Raw genomic sequence first — 21,074 nt, 5'->3', positions numbered from 1 at the left:
GAGAGTTGAAGTCCACAAGTCTTAAGTGGCCAAGTTTGAAGGCCTCTGGTCTAGAGTCTCAACATCTTTTCACTTGCTGTCTCTGCTAGAAGAACATCTCACCTCCCAGAAAGCTAGCCACTCACCATGTGACCGAGGCAAAGACACTCAGCTTTCTTGCAGTGCTGATTTGAGAGTCGTTTACCGTACTCATGACAGAGGCGGCCGTCCTCCCAATCGAAGAGGGAAAGGTTCGAGGGTAGGACTCCTGTTGCATGCTGAGTACACCGCCTATTCAGGAGGTCCAACCTGAACTTCCTCCACTTCTTGGCTCCCCACAAACTCAACTGTGATGTCAAACTTTGGAACTGTGATCTCACTTCCCAGAACATCTGGAGTTCCCGATCAGCTGGAGCTGATCTAGGCGGTCCCCCCCTTCCCTACTCAAGTTTTCTAGTCGTGCTGAAGTCTTTCGCGCGTGTCGTCATCCAAACTCTTGGGACAGCGAGCATCTTCGCATCTCCTTTGGGAACCCACCTTTGGGACAACCTGAACACTGCTCCAAAGCCTGAAGGCTAGGGTCAGGCCTGCAGCCATCTTTTCTTTCGGGTCTCAGGCCTGCCACACTTTCTATTCTTCTACTATGCCTTTTCTATTGATGCTAGGTAGCCATAACAAAATTCTCTCTAGAAAGCCAAGGTCATCCTTTGTCTCTGCACCTGACCGGAACTGGATGGGTGGAAGCAGCCAGTGTGGCAGTGGGAGATTGGACCATGGGATGGACTTGTGGGTGTGGGGGCAAGATCTTGAACTTTCAACTGGTGGGTGAGGGGAAGCCGGGAAGCTTTCAGATTCGGGTTTTCCCAGATGTGCCAACGTGGCTCTCTTCATAAATTGGAACTTTAAGCAACACTTTGCCTTGGACTCTGATTTAATTTTGGATGCTATTTGGAACTCTGACAATTAGTTCACAATGCACACCTCCTCCACATCCTGCATTGCAAGCCAACACTAACCAAGGATCCGTATCCCAGGTCCATCAGTCCTACCAATGCTTGCCAAGATGAGATGGACGTCAGACCTTGGCAGAAAGCAAGGAAAGTGACCCTCAAAACATGGAGGAATGGAGCTCCATGAAGTGGTTTCCCATCTCTAGATCCCTCAATCCTTTCACCTCTTATGGGTTGGGGATACTCTTGGGTTGAACAAATAAAAATGGCTAATTCTGGAGGAGCAAGAATAAGCATGGAGGGCCATCATGTCCCAAAGGTGTTTTTTGTTTTCAAGAGGCAACTGGATTTTCTGGGGGTTTTTTTAGAAGACGTTTTGCTCCTCATCCAAGAACCTTCTTCTGCTCTGAGTGGATGGTGGAAAAATGGAAGGATTGATCCTCCTTGCAGACAGCTGGCCATTTGCCTCCTTTTAGAGGGTCGTTGAGGCCACTTGGAGGTTTATCTGAGTGGTGCAAATGGGTGTGGGGCCTTCTTCAGATCTGCACATGTCTCACTGGCATTGTCCTGTGCACCCCAAGAATAAAACACCCAGACACAAACTGTGCCACGTGGTACAGGCAGTACGATGCAGTGAGTCATGTGCAGATCTGTACATTGGGGAAACAAAACAGCCACTTCACAAACACATGGCACAACATAGGAGAGCATCAAGATCTCACAGGTTGGGCCTCCTCCGGGTGCCATCGACCAGACAATGCCGGCTGGTGGCCCCCGAGGGGAGGGCCTTCTCTGTAGCTGCACCGGCCCTGTGGAACGATCTACCCGTAGAGATCCAGACCCTCACCACTCTCCCGGCCTTCCGAAAAGCCACTAAGACCTGGCTGTTCCGGCAGGCCTGGGGCTGTTGATCAATGTCCAGCCCCACTTAGACAGAATGGATGGTGTGTAATTTTAACAATTGTATTTTTTACCTTTAAATTTTTAAATGCTTTTTTTATCTTGTCTGTAAGCCGCCCAGAGTCCCAAGGGAGTGGGCGGCATACAAATTTTATTAAATTGAAATTGAAATTGAGAGCAAACCCATCAGGACTAGATTCAACTGTCCATCTGTGTTGAGAAGACAGAGGCCACTCTTTTGAAGACATTTTGGAGAGAGAGGACGGCTGGTTTGGAAGAGGGGTCAAAGAGGCCATCTACGTCCAAATTGAACAGCCCCTCTCTCAACAGAGGGGGAGGGGTATGACATCACCTATCTCCAGTCTACAACATAGTCCTTTCAACAGTTCCAAGAAGATTCTGCACCCATTTGCACCACTCAGGTGACTCTCAGGACAGAGAAACCTCCAAGTGGCCTCAACGACCCTCTAAATGGCTGCAAATGACCAGTTTTGTCTGCAAGGAGTATCCATCCTTCCCTTCCCCACCATCCAGTCAGAGCTGAAGAAGCTCCTTGAATGAGAAGCGAAACGTCCTCAGAGATCAAACCAGAAAGTCCAGTTGCCTCTTGAAAAAAGCACCTTCAGGGACAACCATGACCTGGATGGCCGAGAATCTCCATGGACATGTAGGATCATCGTGCCTTTCTTTCATTAGGACCATGAATAACCACCACCATCCCCATGGTGGTCTCATCTCAGGGCATCAAGCCTTTACTGCATTGTGTCTCACTTTGGAGAACATGTTATCTTGTCAACTGACTCATAATGACCTCATCTGTCCACCTTTCACCAGCTGTCCTCCTGTGAATCTCCACCTCTTCTCCCCTCTTCTCCTCTGTGTGGCCAGGCCTCCTGGGTGTCGTCGGATCAAGTAACATCTCTGGTAGCTTCCCATTTTTTAATCCTTTGGCCACCAGGATCTCAGGGTGGCTGGTAGACCGCACCCCCACCCCCGTTGTGGCCCGCAGAGCTGGCAGCAGTTTCGGACAGTGAGGAGGTTGGGGAGGAACCTGGGCTAGTCCTGGACTCTGGGGAAGGCTCCGATGAGGGCTCTGTGTCCGAGGCAGAGAGGGGGCCAGGGCCGTCTGATAGTTACCAGCTGCCTTCAGAGTCAGAGATCAATGAGGCAGAGGAACAGCTGGAGCCTGTTCCCAGTGTGCGAATGCACAGAGTTGCCAGACGAAGGGAACAGCGAAAGAACAGGGGTCGACTTGGGAGTAAAGGCCACAGGTGGACGGTGAATGGCCCCTCCCAGAGGAAGTAAAAGAGGAGCAAAAGGGGAGTGGAGTTTGCAGGAGACCATTACTTCGCTTCATTGGTTCGTGACTCTCCGAGGCTCCTGGCCAAGTTCTGCAGATCTCGGCCTGGCAGCTCTCCAAGCCCGATAAGGTCTGTGACTGTAAATCCTCCCTCGAAAGACTTTACTGGATGTGAAGGAGTAGCATTCACAGGAAATTAATAAAAGGGTTCTTTTTGTCGGGAACAAGGAGTTCACTTCATGCTCTTGGGAAGCCTGGGTCAGAACAGTGGGGGAAGGGGAGCCCAGTGTGCACATGCGCAGAGCTGCCAGGAGAAGGGAACAGTTGAGGAACAAGGGCCGACTCGGGAGTAAAGGCACAGGTGGACGGTGAAGGGCCCCTCCCATAGGGAATAAAGAGTAAAAGTATTAAGTATAATCTTTATTGTCGTTGTACTTAAATACGACCAAATTGGAAAGGGGAGTGGAGTTTGCAGGAGGCAATTAGTTCAATTCATTAGGGTGAAGATCCTGATTTCTTGCCAAGTAATTGCTGCTACAGCGTGGCGTTTGGAAGATATCGGCCTGGCAGCTCTCCAAGACTGATCAAGGTCTGTGGTTGTGGAGCCAAGGTGGCGCAGTGGTTAAATGCAGCACTGCAGGCTACTGCTAGATCAGCAGTTCAGCGGTTCAAATCTCACCGGCTCAGGGTTGACTCAGCCTTCCATCCTTCCGAGGTGGGTAAAATGAGGACCCAGATTGTTGGGGGCAATATGCTGACTCTCTGTAAACCGCTTAGAGAGGGCTTAAAGCCCTATGAAGCGGTATATAAGTCTACTGCTATTGCTATTGCTATAAATCTCTGGAAAGACTGTCGGCCGGGACTTTGCTGGAGAGGAATTCCCTTTCCACTAAATAAAAGGGGTTTTATCGGGATGAGGAGTCGGCTTCGTGCTTCTGGGAAGCCTAAGTCAGAACACCCCCACCCACCCCCCTCCGGTGGCTTCAGAGATTTCAGCTGCTGGTCTCGAGGTCCCCTTCCAACTCATTGCTGTGTTTATTGGCCAGAATACGGGACCTCCTTCTCCATCTCGAAACCAATTTCTCCTCTGTCTTTTCACCACGTACGACTTGGAACAGTTCATCTGATGACAACACTGAAAAGAAGATTGACTTACGGCCGCTTTTCACACTTACGACCACCGCGGCTTCCCCATGGTCACATGACCAAACTTCGGCGGCATGGCAACTGGCATGTACTAATGACGGTTGCGGTGTCCCAGGGTCACGTCAGCCCGAAAAGCAAAATCAGTTTTGTTTAGCAATAGCAATAGCAGTTAGACTTGTATACCGCTTCATAGGGCTTTCAGCCCTCTCTAAGCGGTTTACAGAGTCAGCATATCGTCCCCAACAACAATCCGGGTCCTCATTTTACCCACCTCGGAAGGATGGAAGGCTGAGTCAACCCTGAGCCGGTGAGATTTGAACAGCCGAACTGCTGAACTGCAGTCAACTGAAGTAGCCTGGAGTGCTGCACTCTAACCACTGCGCCACCTCAGCTCCTTCATTTAGCAAGCATGTTAATAACTGCCGCGATTCACTTAATAACCGTGGCCGGCAAGGTTGTAAAAAGGGGCAAAATGTACTTGTCTCGCTTAGCAACAGAAATTTTGGGCTCTATTTAGGCCGTTATGTCGAGGACTACCTGTAGCTCTGCTTGACCTATTTAAAAAGTTGCTGCCGTTGCAAATCTTGATGTGTTTAAATCAGGGATAGAGATCCTGGATTATTTGGCGCCTGTCCCCTGGACGACCTCGACAACCCATCTTGCTCTGAGATGTAATGGGTTTATTTTTGCCTTATTCAATGTTCTGACCCAGGCGTCCTTAGAGAGCAAGAAGCAGAGTCTGGGTCCCTGCAAAACCCCTTTCATTTACACGACTGTGAATCCCTTTCATTCACAGTCAGCCAGGCTTGGCAAACAGTCTTTCCGAGGAATCTTTATCCACACGAACCTTATCTCGTCTGGAGAGCTGCCAGATAACTACTGTCAAAACGCAGGGCAAGGCAAAACTTGGCACAGAATCTCTTGGAGTCACAAACAGAACTTTCCACTCTTGAACCGACCGAAGGAACGAATTGTTTCCTGCAAAAGCCCCCTCCCCATCCGCTCCTCTTTTGAGTCCTATGGGAGGGGCCAATCACCTCCAAGGTGTGGCTTTACTCCCAAGCCGACCCTGATTACGGAGTTGTTCTTGTCTTCCGGCAGCTCTGCGCATGGGCACACTGGGAACAGGCTCCAGCTGTTCCTCTGCCTCACTGCTGTCTATCTCCCTCTCTGCCTCCGACGCAGAGCCCTCGCCTCAGCTTTCCTCGGCCCCCAGGACTGGCCCAGGTTCCTCCCCAACCTCCTCACTGCCCGACTCTGCAGCCAGGTGTGCTGGCCGCCGGAGGGCCACAACACTCAAGACCAACATTGACTTTTATCTGTTTCTTCTGTGGCTGCAGGTGAAGATAGAAGACGGAACTGTCTCTGGATGGGTTGGTCCACAAAGCCATCATTCCCAGGAGTTGAAGACTATGCACCACAGGAGTTGTGAAAACCATGACCAACTCTTCCCTGGAGCGCCATGAGCTCACTCAGCCAGCCAGGTGACCCAGCCAGCTTTCGTGCCTAAGGCAGGGCTAGAACTCGCCGACTCCTGGTGATTGGTCCAAAGCCACCCAGCAGGTTCACAGGCCTAAGGCGGGGCTAGAACTCACCGTCTCCCGCTGATTTCGCCCCAAACCTCCTAGTGTTTGGCCCAAAGTGACCCAGCTGGCTTTTGGTGCCTAGGGATGGGACTAGAACTCACCGTCCCCTGGCGATTGGCCCAAAGTCACCAAGTTGGCTCACATACAGGTGTGGCATCCTACCGGTTTAACAACCGGTTTAATGAGCTTGCACTCTGCCTGGGTGCATGTGCAGAGTATACAGAGAAATCACCTTCCGCATTACTGCTGGGGAGGAAAACAGCCGACGGAGGACAACCCGGATGGGATTCAGAAAAGGGAAAACAGGCGAGTATAGTGCCGGGGGGGGGGGGGGAGGCGGGGGCAGCTGATAGTCGGAGCTACCAGTTCACCCAGACCGATCCAAACCGATAGAATCCCATCCCTGCTCACAGGCCTAAGGCAGGACTTGAACTCCGTCTCCACCCGTTGGCTTTTGTGCCTAAGATGGGACTAGAACTCACCGTCTCCTGGCGATTGACCCAAAGCGACCCAGCCATGCTAAGATGGGACTAGAACTCACAATCTCCTGGTGATTGGCCCAGTCACCCAACCAGCTTTCATGCCTAAGGTGGGACTAGAACTCCCAGTCTCCTGTGGATTGGCCCAGTCACCCAACTGGCTTTCAGGGCTGAGGCAGAAGGACTAGAGCTCACCGTCTCCCACTTTCTAATCGGGTGCCTTTGAGAGGTGGAGCAAAGTGGCTTCGAATCCACCCCAAAGCTGCCGGAGGACCACACATCCCGGTGCGAACTAGAACCCCAGGCGGTGCGGAAACACAGCAGACCGAAAAACGGACGGAGAACTTGGAACATTGCAAGAAAAAGGGGGCCTGGAGGAGGAATAAAATAAACACCCCCGGCAAAGAACACGACACTCCAGGAGACGCCACCTTCTTGAAATAACAGAACTTTATTTAGAAACCGTTTTAAAAGTAGAAAAAAACCCTGTCAAAAGGAGTCTGGTTTTGAATTATCGTTGTAGGGCAAAAAACAGGTATTTTAGAAGGCCACATAAGAGAAACAGCACCTCTGATGTTTTAAATAATGGCTTTCTTTTTTTTTTCTTTCTTTCTTTCTTTCCCTTCTTTCCTTTTTTTTTTTTTTTGGCATTCGTCCAAAACGTGGGTCTCCCGCCGAATTGTCATAAGGAAATCATGCACTACACAACAAGTTACCGTTAACTCTGCTTTTCTACACACATCGAGACACACACACAACCACCAGAAGCAAACGGACAAAAGGAACGCACCAAGCCGGAAGCTTAGTCTTTGCTGTGGGCGAGGGGAGGGAATGAGGGGTGGGATTGTGGGGAGGGGGTGTCCCAAACCTCCAAAATCCCCCTCCCCAAGGAGCAGCCATTGGGGAGGGGAGGGGAGGGAGGGGGAGAGGGTCAAACACAGAATACTGCAATAATCAAAAATTCACCGGAACGCTCTGATTATCTCCGGCAACTTCGGCTCGCCTATTTAATACGCGATTTCTCTTTTCTCTCCCCCACCGGTCCTCAGCACGCACCTGCGCAGGTAACTTGAGGGGAGGCCCTGGCAAAGGAGGTGTGGCCCCACCCACCCAGGCATCTCTCGACGCAGGCGGCAAAAACCGACTAGCGAATCCAGTCGAGTAAGAGTGGAGTGTTACAACCTTCTCCGATGCTTTTGGATCCAGCATCCTTGTTGAAACTATCTTAGTTTGGTGAGAAGGGAATCCCAAAACGGAGTTTGTTTGTTGAGGATAACAGGGTTGGTTTGGAAGCAGAGAGAGGGGGGGCAGAGAGGAAGAGACTGACCCCGTATTTGGGGGGGGGGGGCAGAGATGGAGCTAAGAGGTGGAGGAGGAGATTCAGGTGAGGATCTTAATCGGGCGTGTCCAACTTTTGCAACTTTTCAACCATTGTCAGACTGGGAGTTGAAGCCGCTCAAGGGTTGAAAAGTTGGACAATCCTGGTCTTATTGGAGGTTACACCAACCATAGAAGCCGATTTCGGGCACGCCTGCTTCACACCTTCCTTGCCACCGAGCCGACTACAAAGTCCATTCTCCTGCCACATCCTCAGCCACGCTTGGCCCACTTCCACATGGCCTCTGACCTCCCGAACTCGTAGCCCCGATCAATCTAAGCCAGGAAACCTCTAATCTCCCCTACCCGAGCATCTCAAATCCTCCGTCGCTTTCCAGTTCTCTCGACGCCCCCTTCCCCTCCCCACAGGGCACCTGGTGGAAAGGCCACCTTTGCACTCCCCTAGGCAGCCTCTCCTGCTTCCCCACCCACCCCTCCCCAAACACGACGCACTGCCAATCCTCCGTCGTGGAAGGGCCCGACCGAGCGACCCCCGCGTAGCCCCGAGTCTGCGGCCTCTTGCTTCCAAACAACACCATCAACGATGTTGATAATATCGTCCCGCTATGAAAAGTGGCAAAAGAGCTCTCCAAAAAGAAAAAAGGAACCGAAGAAATAATATAAAATAAAACACACACGCACCCATCGGAAGCGGAAGGGTGGGGGAGAGGGGAGGGGGGAAAGTAGTAGTAAAACTTACGCAAAGTGCACTTGAAGAGGTACTCTTTTTTTTTTGTGTTTGTTTCGTTTTGTTTTGTTTTTACTTTTCGAAAAGAAACCAGTTAAAGTCCTCTAAGAATAAAACGAGAGTATTTTACAGATAAGCACATGATCGGGGCAAAGATTTTTCGGACTTCTGACTCTGCTGCTCGGCTGGTCGATGTCGGTGGGGCCCTTAATACTCCTCCTGGTCCTCCGGGGGGGGCTCCTTCGTCGGGTATCACGAAGCCTTCCTGCGAGAGAGAAGCAGAATCGGGGTTGGGAAAATACGAAGAAGCGCGGCTGCGCAGGAGGGGTTTACGCGGGTAGCGGCTCCTTCTCCGGGGATGGAACGGTGGGAGGGAAACATGGCATGTGAACGATCTGCGGGAGAGAAGTTGCCTCCAGAAGTTGTGGCTGCTCCATCACTGGAGGCTTTCAATAAGAGACTGGACAGCCACTCGTCTGAAATAGTATAGGATCTCCTGTTTGAGCAGGGGGGTTGGTCTAAATGACCTCCAAGGCCCCTCCCAACTTCTGTTATTCAGCGGAAGGGCTTTCCTCCAGGAAACGGGAGAGGGCAGTGTTGGTGAACCTTTTTCACCATCTGGTCTTCTGGTTTCTGGCGCCTATGCGAAAAGCCATCTGGCCAGTGCGCATGCACAGGCTGGAAACTGGAAGGTCATCTTCCCAACATGTGCAAACGCACCGGGCGGTTGCGCTTCCAGTTTCTGGCACTCCTGCGCATGTGAAGAGCAGCTGGCGGGCACCCCAGAACGCAGAAGAGCAACGGGCGACAGCTCTGCGTGCCACTTCCGCCATAGGTTCCCCATCACAGGGATAGCGGATAAGATATAGAATAGGATATAGAATAGGAATAGGAACAGAATGGAATAGAATAGACATGGAGTAGATATGGAATATGGAATAGAATATGGAATGGAATGGGAGAGTTTAGAATAGAATGGAATGGAATATAGAATAGAATATAGAATAGAATAGAATAGAATAATAGATATGGAACATGGAATGGAATAGAATATGAAATAGAATAGAATAGAATATGAAATAGAATAGAATAGAATAATTCTATTCTAGATAGATATTCTAGATATGGAATATGGAATGGAATAGAATAAAATAGAATAGAATAATAGATATGGAACATGGAATGGAATAGAATAGAATATGAAATAGAATAGAATATGAAATAGAATAGAATAGAATAATTCTATTCTAGATATTCTAGATATGGAATATGGAATGGAATAGAATAAAATAGAATAGAATAATAGATATGGAACATGGAATGGAATAGAATAGAATATGAAATAGAATAGAATATGAAATAGAATAGAATAGAATAATAGATATGGAACATGGAATGGAATAGAATAGAATATGAAATAGAATAGAATAGAATATGAAATAGAATAGAATATGAAATAGAATAGAATAGAATAATAGATATGGAATATGGAATGGAATAGAATAGAATATGGAATAGAATAGAATACGAAATAGAATAGAATAGAATAGAACAGGTACAGAACAGAATAAAAAATTATGGATGCTTCATCACGGGAGGATTTTAAGAAGTCATTGGAGGGCCACTTGTCTGGAGTGGTAGAGGGTCTTCTGCTTGAGCCAGAGGTTGGACTACAAGACCTCCAAGGTCCCTTACAACTCTGCTATCTGTGTTTCTCCCCGAAAATAAGACCAGGTCTTATATTAATTTCTTCTTTTAAAAAAATTTGACGCATTAGGGGGTTATTAGGGGGTTACTTGGACTCCACCCCTGCAGCTCCAGCCGAGGCACAGGAGGATCAATTTGAACAACTCTGGGTTGAGTTTCAAGACGTTACCCCCGGGGATGTGGACAAGGCCATGAGGGCTGTAAGTACCTCCACCTGTGTACTGGATCCGTGTCCCTCATGGTTAGTTACTAACTGCAGTGAGGTGACACGAGGCTGGATCCAGGCGGTTGTCACCGCCTCACTTCGGGAGGGGAACTTCCCCGCCGCACTGAAAGCGGCGGTGGTGAGACCCCTCCTGAAGAAGCCATCTTTGGATCCAGCTATCCTTAATAATTATCGTCCAGTCTCCAACCTCCCCTTTCTGGGGAAGGTTGTTGAGAAGGTGGTGGCCTTCCAGCTCCAGCGGTCCTTGGAGGAAGCAAACTATCTAGACCCCTTCCAGTCAGGCTTCAGACCCGGTTACAGCACAGAAACCGCTTTGGTCGCATTGACCGATGATCTCTGGAGGGCCAGAGATGGAGGACATTCCTCCATCCTGGTCCTCCTTGACCTCTCAGCGGCTTTCGATACCATCGACCATGGTATCCTTCTGCGACGACTGCGGGAGGTGGGAGTGGGAGGCGCCGTGTTGCGGTGGTTCTCCTCCTACCTCTCGGACAGGTCGCAGTCGGTGTTAGTGGGGGGGCAGAGATCGTCCCCTAGGCCCCTAACTTATGGGGTGCCTCAGGGCTCGGTCTTATCCCCCCTACTATTCAACATCTACATGAAACCGCTGGGTGAGATCATTCGCAGGCACGGGATTAGATACCATCAATATGCGGACGATACTCAACTGTATCTGTCCGCCCCGTGCCAACTCAATGAAGCGGCAGACGTGATGAACCGCGGCCTCGAAGCTGTTATGGACTGGATGAGGGTTAACAAGCTCGTGCTCAACCCAGAAAAGACCGAGTGGCTGTTGTGTTTCCCTCCCAGAGATTCGACCAATATTCCATCACTCAGGCTGGGGGGTCAAATTCTACACCCCTCAGAGAGGGTTCGCAACTTGGGAGTCCTCCTGGACTCACAGCTATCGTTTGACCACCATTTAATGGCTGTGACCAGGGGGGCATTCGCCCAGGTTCGCCTGGTGCGCCAGTTGCGACCCTACCTGAATCGGGAGGCTCTCACAACAGTCACCCGGGCCCTTGTGACCTCTAGGCTGGAATACTGCAACGTGCTCTACATGGGGCTGCCCTTGAAGAGCATCCGGCGACTTCAGCTAGTACAGAATGCGGCCGCGCGAGTGATTGTGGGTGCACCTCGGTTCACCCGCATAACACCTATCCTCCGCGAGCTGCGCTGGCTACCTGTCGATCTCCGGATGCGCTTCAAGGTGCTATTAGTCACCCATAAAGCCCTACATGGCAGTGGATCTGGATACTTGAGAGACCGCCTTCTGCCAATTACATCCCTGCGACCAATAAGATCACATAGATTAGGCCTCCTCCGTATACCATCGGCCAGCCAGTGTCGGCTGGCAACTACAAGGAGGAGGGCCTTCTCAGTAGTAGCCCCGACCCTTTGGAACGAGCTCCCCGTAGAGATTCGCACCCTCGCCACCGTCCAGGCCTTCCGCACAGCCTTGAAGAACTGGCTCGCCCGTCAGGCCTGGGGACAAGGATAGTTCCCCTCCCGAATGATGAATGTATGTTGTTTACTATTTTATTATATGTCTTATCTTAATGTCTGTATTCCCCTTCCCCGATTTTATGTGAGCCGCCCTGAGTCCCCTCAGGGAAAAGGGCGGCCTACAAATATTAATAAAATCTACAAATCTACAAATCTTATTTTCCAGTTAGGTCTTATTTTCAAGGAAATACGGTACTAAATGCGTCTGGCTGGCTGGCTCTCTCAACTGGGGCTTATTTTGGAGGGGTAGGGCTTCTATTAGGAGCAAACCAAAAATCACAAAGGTGCTTTTTGTCCCAAAAGGCAACTGGACTTTCTTGGATTTCTTTTTTCCTTGAAAACGTTTCGCTTTTCATTCAAGAACCTTCCTCAGTTCTCCTGGTGCTGTTATAATTGTTATTACTGTAATCATAATTATCATTATCATTATTCTGTAGAGATTCTCAGCCAATGGATTTATATTCCTTACAGACAGCTGGTCATTTGCACCCTTTCTGAGGGTCATTAAGGCCACTTGGAGGTTTTATCTGTGTCCTCAGGATCACTTGAGTGATGCAAATGGATCCTGCATTCTGCAATCTTTTTCTCTGAAAATCCATTCCTACTCCTGGATGTCGGAGAATCTCTACAGACTTTTAGCTACACAATTTGGGATGAAGACCCTTGGAATGGGGGTGGGAGCAGGAATGGATTTCCAGAGGAAAAATTGCAGACTACAGGAACCATTTGCACCACTCAGGTGACCCTGAGGACAGAGATGAACCTCCAAGTGGCCTCAATGACCCTCTAAAAGGATGCAAATGACCAGCTGTCTGCCAGGGGTATAAATCCTTCCCTTCCCCTCCATCCAGTCAGAGCTGAAGAAGCTTCTGGGATGAGAAGTGAAATGTCTTTAAAGAAGACACAGATAAACCTCCAAGAGGCCTCAACGACCCTCTAAAAGGATGCAAATGACCAGCTGTCTGCAAGGAGCATAAATCCTTCCCTTCCCCTCCATCCAGTCAGAGCTGAAGAAGCTTCTCGGATGAAAAGCGAAAACGTCTTCAAAGAAAAAACAAGAAAGTCCAGTGGCCTCATGTAAAAAGCCTCTTTGGGACATTACCATTATCATCGTGTTTGGGATGGTGACTCTGTGTGTGTGTGTGTGTGTGTGTGTGTGTGTGTGTGTGTGTGTGTGTGTGTTTTCTCTCTTCTGAGAGAGGTGCATCAGAATTCCATTTCAATGTGAGCCATTGTGTACGGGGGAAATGACCAAGCAGGTTAGTCCATTCAATGCAATTCAATCCGTGCAGGTGAACCTCCTGGGAAAACGGTGCGCAGAAGGAACAGCCGGCCCCATAAATAGTGATGCCCCCAGCCCAAAACAGGGACCGCCCCCTGCCAGATCCCACCTACTTACATCTGTAGCATAAAGGATTTCCACGATTCTCTGGAGGACCGGATCACTTTCGCCTTCGTTCTCCTGGCAGATCAGCTCGATGTTCCTCAGTTTCCCGAAGTAGAAATCTCGTTCCTTTTCTAAGTCTTCCACGGTCATCTTTAACGCATTGATCTGACAAAGAAGAGTTCGTGTGAGAACAAAGGAGTACAAAGTTACGCTGGGGGCGCGGGGGGGGGGGGGGAACGCAGCATTGCAGGCTGACTCTGCTCACTGCCAGCAATTCGACTCATCACCTATACCCGTGATGGCGAACCTATGGCATGCGTGCCAGAGGTGGCACACAGAGCCTTCTCTATGGGCACGTGTGCCATTGCCAGCTGCTCTTCACAGGTGCCGGAGCACCGGAAAAGGCCCTGAAAACGGCCCATAAAACAGGCTGTTTTTCAGCCCATTTTGGGGCCATTTTTTGGGCCATTTTCGGGCTGTTTTTCGTGCTGATTTCAGGCCTTTTTCAGGCTGGTTTTTTGGCCCATTTTAGGCTGGTTTTAGGTCGTTTTTAGGCCATTTTTGCGCTGTTTTGAGAACATTATCTGGCCATTTGTGGCCCAAAAAAAGGCTTCAAAATGGTCTGAAAAACAGCCAAAGAACAGGCATGTGTCAGCCAGCTGGTCTTCAGATTTCCGGTGCTTCAAGCATGGGCAAGCATGGTTTCGGTACTCAGTGCTGAAAAGATTCGTCATCACTGACCTATACTGTACTGCAAAGCACTGTGAAGCGGTACCGTATATACTCGAGTATAAGCCGAGTTTTTCAGCCCACTTTTTGGGCTGAAAAAAGCCGCCTCGGCTTATACTCGAGTCTACAACTGGATCCGGCAGTGCTGTTGCCTGTTGGAGGAGGAGGAGGCGAACCAGCCTGCCATCGCCGGCCACCGCTAGCCCTGCCGCTCTTCCCACCCCCTTCCAAGCCCCACAGTCCAGCGGATGGAGCAGCGAAGCCCCGGGGCTTCGCTGCTGCTCCCCGCATTTTCTGCACGGGGATCCCTTGGAGAGGGGATTCCAGCCTGCCATCGCCATACGGTAGCTAGTTTTAAGTTTTCTCCCCATTCTTCCTGTGCTTACCAGCATCAAGCGGCTTGGGAAGGCGGGGTGGGGTGGGGTATGAGCGGACGAGACACCTGGTTGTTGGGATCAAGGAAAGATGACATTCGAGATAAATAATGATAATAATAATAACAACAACAATAACAATTGCTGTTGTTTGTCCAAGGTGGGAATCCGTCGGATCCCTAGCCTTAGTTTGATGCAACGCACGCAGGAATCAGGTCGGGGGAAACAGCTGGTTTTCCAGGGAAAGGTTGTTAAGATTGCGCAGCCGGCGCGAGCCTGTCTACGGCTGCTTCAAGGCAGGAGGACGGGCGCCTCCACCACACCCCCATCTTCGTGCCCCTCCGCCAGCCTAACCCGGCTGTTTTAACGGGAGCGAAAAGGGGAGGTTGTACCCCCCCCCTTTTCTCGAGGCTTTTCTGGTGTTTGTGTGTGTGTGTGAATTCCAGCGACGCCTCGCTGATAATTGTGGGGAGGCAGCAGGCGAGCGGTGGTTCCGCTGGATTGGCGACTGCGGGGTGCGCCGCGGAGAAAGCATGCGATGGAATGTGCTTTCCCTAAGCGGCTGAATTTTCAAGGCATTAGTGGAGATGGGGGCTTTCATGTGGGTGGGGGAGTTTGGGGAGAAATAAAGCCGCCTCTCCGGTGAGAACTAAGAAGAGGGGCGAGGGGGAGAGGAGTGGAGAGGCGGCTTTTTCCTCAGTCGCCCCGCCATTGGGGCGCTTCCATTCCTCCCAACCTTCCCCCCTCCGAGAATTCTTGGGGCGCTTAGGAAGGCTTTTCCCGCGCCGCCCCTTGAGGGGAAGCCTCTGCTAAGAGAAAATGTACTTCGGTTGGTTTGTTTTTCTCTCGGGTCGGCCCGAAGCTGGGAACGCAGCGAGAAGGCTCGGCTTGTATTTATGGACGCGGCTTAAAGGCGCGTTTGAGTGCAAGCAAGTCTTCTCAGCGGCTGGAAATAAACAAGCCGTTCTCGCCGTCGCGGGCGTCTCTGCTTAGCGCCTTCTTGAGCGAAGGGGAAATGGCGGGGCAGAGGAAATGGGAGGCTCAGCGGCCGCAAGACTCCTCGGTAGTCGAAATAGGGTAAACCCGGGGAAAGCGACTCCCAGAGAGGGGATTAGAAGTCCATTAATTCGAATGCGATGGCTTGGGGGAAACGTGGCGGTGTTGACGCCCAATAACTTGAATGGGACGACCTGTGGGGCTTGGAAGGGGGTGGGAAGAGCGGCAGGGCTAGCGGTGGCCGGCGATGGCAGGCTGGTTCGCCTCCTCCTCCTCCAACAGCACTGCCGGATATCCGCCCAACGCTGCGGGGGCGCCAGCGGGAGCTTTGGCGGCTTCACCTCAGCCGCAGCGCTGGGCAGCAAATGTGCTGGTGCTGTTGGAGGAGGAGGAGGAGGCGGCGGCAGCAATAGCACCTGAGGACAGGACAAGAAGCAATGGAAACTTGTCAGAAGGAGACTCAAGCTGGAAATAAGGAGAAATCTGACAGTAAGAACAATTAAAATCCTAGGAAAATGTCCTTTCATGAAAAATTACTTTTTCAGTTAACTCTGCCTGACATTAGTTGGGTGAACAGAAATATTAGTTGGCCAATTCTAAAAGGGAGCACCAGAAAGAACTTAAAATATTTTTTAAGAGAGCTGGGTTTTTCATTTATATTATATGTATGAACAGAATTAACACAAATTGCAGATACCAATCAAACATAAAGAAAAAAAGGGTGAAATAATGCTCATTTTTAAAAACTCAGTGAAAATAAAAACAATATACCAAGAAGGTGGCATACTGGTTGTGATTTGATCTCTTCGTGGGATCCCGGGGATCCCCTATACAAGTATTTTACCGTATTTTCACCCATATCACCCGCGGGTTATATGCGGTTTTTACATGCACAGCGCCCCCCTGCGGGTTATATGCGTGGGCGGGGTATACAGAAAATATTTTACACGATCGGAGGCTTACACGATCGGAGGCTTGCTTCTTTCTCCGTTTCTTCCCCCACCCCGATCTCAGCTGTTTCCTTCTCCTCCGTTCCTTTCCTCTTCCCCAGCGTGCGCAGGGTTCTTTCTCCGTTTCTTCCCCCACCCCGATCTCAGCTGTTTCCTTCTCCTTCGTTCCTTTCCTCTTCCCCAGCGTGCGCAGGCTTCTTTCTCCGTTTCTTCCCCCACCCCGATCTCAGCTGTTTCCTTCTCCTTCGTTCCTTTCCTCTTCCCCAGCGTGCGCAGGCTTCTTTCTCCGTTTCTTCCCCCACCCCGATCTCAGCTGTTTCCTTCTCCTTCGTTCCTTTCCTCTTCCCCAGCGTGCGCAGGCTTCTTTCTCCGTTTCTTCCCCCACCCCGATCTCAGCTGTTTCCTTCTCCTTCGTTCCTTTCCTCTTCCCCAGCGTGCGCAGGCTTCTTTCTTTCTCCGTTTCTTCCCCCCCCATCTCAGCTGTTTCCCTTCTCTTTTACTCGCCGCGGGTTATATGCGTGTGCGGGTTATCTGCGTGTGCGGGTTATCTGCGTGGGCGGGTTATATGCGTGGGCGGGGTATACGGGAAACATTTTACACGATCCAGAAAACCCGCGGGTTATATGCGTGTGCGGGTTATCTGCGTGGGCGGGTTATATGGGTGAAAATACGGTAATATTGCAGACTTGCAGTATTATAAGTCATACTGATATTATAGAACACTTTAATTAAGCGGGTCCCTTGAATAAACATAACTTTGAGTTTCAAATAACACTGATTTTTTATTTTTGAAATTTACCGTAGCTGCTGCATTTCCCACCCTAGGCTTATACTCGAGTCAATAACTTTTCCAGCTTTTTGGGGTAAAATTAGGTGCCTCGGCTTATATTCGGGTCGGCTTATACTCGAGTATATACGGTATATAAATGCTATTGAAACACTTTCCTTCCTTCCTTCCTTCCTTCCCTCCCTCCTGCAGGCTGGATGACTCACGCGCTGGCCACGCCCATATGACAACTGGCAGTTGGAACAGAGTCCCTTTCAGGTGGGGAGGGGGAGTAGAGTGTCTATCTCCTTAGCATCGACGCGTGTTAAAATAATACTGCGTAAGAAATACTGATGATCTGGTGGTCATTTTGGAAAAATCCTTTTGAGCCGGCACCTAGAAGCCAAGAGGAACATACCTGCCGAATTTCAAGTTTGTAGGCTCTTCGTCTCTGGAGATTTCGTGGTGAGTGAGTGGTGTTTATCCCACAGCTATAATTGCACTCAACAGTGAACTGAAGGGCCACCATCAGTGAGCTGTCGGACAGCAGGACTTGGTCTGTTGTGTGGATGCTTGGGTGGTTTAGGGGTGGGGAAATTTTGGTGGGTGGGTGGGGGGTGTTTGGGGGGTGTTTGGGGATTGTCATGTGTTTTGGGCCTGGTCTCCGGGTGTTATGTGAATTTCGTTGTATGGGTTATTCTGTGTATATACATACAATGACAATAAAGTAATTGTATATATTTATTATTTGGCTTTCATATATATATGAAAGGGAGGGAGGGGAGGGAGGAGGGGAAGTATTTCAATAGCAATATATATATAGATATAGATATAGATATAGATATAGATAGATATAGATATAGATGATATAGATATAGATAGATGATATAGATATAGATATAGATATAGATATAGATATAGATATAGATATAGATATAGATATAGATATAGATATATATATATATATATATATATATATATATATATATATATATATATATATATATATATATGGCTAGCTGATGAGGTATGGCTAGCTGATGAGAGCTAAATAGCTTGAAATAGATCTATACTAGTCTCCCTTTATTTATTTATCAGCATAAATATAGCAAATGTAACAAAAAGGCAACAGTAAAAAATATTGGGTTTCTGTCTGGATGGTCTCTTGTGACGAGCCTAATGACAGAGAGTGGAAGTGTGACCTTCCTCCCATACTTGGGCATACCAGGGGTTGTGACTTTAAGTATATACCTCCCACCCTGGCTGGCTGATAAGGAGTCGTTCTTTGTAGCTCAAATGGTTAACTCCCTGCCTGGGAGGCAATAGAGCACAGGTTCGATTCCCAACTTGGGTATGGCTAGCTGATGAGAGCTAAATAGCTTGAAATAGATCTATACTAGTCTCCCTTTATTTATTTATCAGCATAAATATAGCAAATGTAACAAAAAGGCAACAGTAAAAAAATATTGGGTTTCTGTCTGGATGGTCTCTTGTGACGAGCCTAATGACAGAGAGTGGAAGTGTGACCTTCCTCCCATACTTGGGCATACCAGGGGTTGTGACTTTAAGTATATACCTCCCACCCTGGCTGGCTGATAAGGAGTCGTTCTTTGTAGCTCAAATGGTTAACTCCCTGCCTGGGAGGCAATAGAGCACAGGTTCGATTCCCAACTTGGGTATGGCTAGCTGATGAGAGCTAAATAGCTTGAAATAGATCTATACTAGTCTCCCTTTATTTATTTATCAGCATAAATATAGCAAATGTAACAAAAAGGCAACAGTAAAAAATATTGGGTTTCTGTCTGGATGGTCTCTTGTGACGAGCCTAATGACAGAGAGTGGAAGTGTGACCTTCCTCCCATACTTGGGCATACCAGGGGTTGTGACTTTAAGTATATACCTCCCACCCTGGCTGGCTGATAAGGAGTCGTTCTTTGTAGCTCAAATGGTTAACTCCCTGCCTGGGAGGCAATAGAGCACAGGTTCGATTCCCAACTTGGGTATGGCTAGCTGATGAGAGCTAAATAGCTTGAAATAGATCTATACTAGTCTCCCTTTATTTATTTATCAGCATAAATATAGCAAATGTAACAAAAAGGCAACAGTAAAAAATATTGGGTTTCTGTCTGGATGGTCTCTTGTGACGAGCCTAATGACAGAGAGTGGAAGTGTGACCTTCCTCCCATACTTGGGCATACCAGGGGTTGTGACTTTAAGTATATACCTCCCACCCTGGCTGGCTGATAAGGAGTCGTTCTTTGTAGCTCAAATGGTTAACTCCCTGCCTGGGAGGCAATAGAGCACAGGTTCGATTCCCAACTTGGGTATGGCTAGCTGATGAGAGCTAAATAGCTTGAAATAGATCTATACTAGTCTCCCTTTATTTATTTATCAGCATAAATATAGCAAATGTAACAAAAAGGCAACAGTAAAAAATATTGGGTTTCTGTCTGGATGGTCTCTTGTGACGAGCCTAATGACAGAGAGTGGAAGTGTGACCTTCCTCCCATACTTGGGCATACCAGGGGTTGTGACTTTAAGTATATACCTCCCACCCTGGCTGGCTGATAAGGAGTCGTTCTTTGTAGCTCAAATGGTTAACTCCCTGCCTGGGAGGCAATAGAGCACAGGTTCGATTCCCAACTTGGGTATGGCTAGCTGATGAGAGCTAAATAGCTTGAAATAGATCTATACTAGTCTCCCTTTATTTATTTATCAGCATAAATATAGCAAATGTAACAAAAAGGCAACAGTAAAAAATATTGGGTTTCTGTCTGGATGGTCTCTTGTGACGAGCCTAATGACAGAGAGTGGAAGTGTGACCTTCCTCCCATACTTGGGCATACCAGGGGTTGTGACTTTAAGTATATACCTCCCACCCTGGCTGGCTGATAAGGAGTCGTTCTTTGTAGCTCAAATGGTTAACTCCCTGCCTGGGAGGCAATAGAGCACAGGTTCGATTCCCAACTTGGGTATGGCTAGCTGATGAGAGCTAAATAGCTTGAAATAGATCTATACTAGTCTCCCTTTATTTATTTATCAGCATAAATATAGCATATATATATATATATATATTGCTATTGAAATACTTTCCCTCCTCCCTCCCTCCCAGTTGTTAGAATGCAGGATTGCAGGCTGACTCTGCTCACTGCCAGTAGTTCAATCCTGACCAGCTCAAGGTCAACTCCGCCTTCCATCCTTCCAAGGTCAATAAAATGAGGACTCAGATGGTTGGAGGCGATATGCTGACTGTAAAACCACTTAAGAGTACTGTTAAGCACTGTGAAGTGGTATATAAGTGCTATTGCAACCGAAACATTTTCCTTCCTTTTTCTCCCTTCTTTTTCCTTTCTCTGAGCCCTGGTGGCGCAGAGTGCAGGCAAGGGGGGAGGGAAGAGATCTCTCTCTCTCTCTCTCCCTCCCTCTATCTCTCTCCTTCCCTCCCGCTCTCCCTCTCTCTCCCTCTGTGTGTGTGTGTGTGTGTGTGTGTGTGTGTGTGTCAGGCACCCATGTAAGGACGCACTCCATTTCCATCAGCGGCAAATGGAGCTTGACCTGGGAGCGTGAGCGCTCATCACTCGCACAGGTGGAGCCGTGTGGCCATGGTCATCTGCTGTTTGGACGGCCCAGTCCCAAACGGATCATGACTTGGAGGTCAATCAACTCACCGTGTGCTTCTCACTCCTCGCCCCTGGCGGAAGTCCAAGAGGGGCTAACAGACATTTCCCCCCCCCCCCCGGACCCCTTTGGAGACCCGTGTGGTTTAAATCCAGCATGAAGGGGTTCGACATTTCCCATCAGGAAACATCACAGCTGCCCACATCACAATCCACCCGTGGAAGAGAAGCTGCCTTCGGAGGTTGTGGGAGCTTCGTCCCTGGAGGCCTTCGAGAAGAGACTGGACTCACATCGGTCAGGAACGCTATGGGGCCGTGATAGAGAACCTATGGCATGGGGGCCAGAAGGGGCACATAGAGCCATCTCTCCAGCCAAGTGAACCGTTGCCCATTTGGGTTCCGGCACGCCAG

General features: G+C 49.2%; 1 protein-coding gene across 1 annotated transcript in view; it reads right to left on the bottom strand.

The window, feature by feature from the left end:
• Window positions 1-6,773: 6,773 nt before the first annotated feature.
• The window catches only part of LOC116509038 (microtubule-associated protein RP/EB family member 1-like), a 35,976-nt gene continuing 21,675 nt past the window's right edge, over window positions 6,774-21,074 (bottom strand). The window contains 3 exon segments of the mRNA XM_032217926.1: window positions 6,774-8,639; window positions 8,641-8,670; window positions 13,244-13,396. Of these exon segments, the coding sequence (XP_032073817.1) occupies window positions 8,613-8,639; window positions 8,641-8,670; window positions 13,244-13,396 (210 nt within the window). The 3' untranslated portion in view covers window positions 6,774-8,612.

This window comes from Thamnophis elegans, chromosome 5, assembly GCF_009769535.1.
Source record: "Thamnophis elegans isolate rThaEle1 chromosome 5, rThaEle1.pri, whole genome shotgun sequence".
NCBI lineage: Eukaryota > Metazoa > Chordata > Lepidosauria > Squamata > Colubridae > Thamnophis > Thamnophis elegans.
Note: the sequence above shows the minus strand (reverse complement) of the source record. Positions and strands in the feature narration are given on the sequence as shown.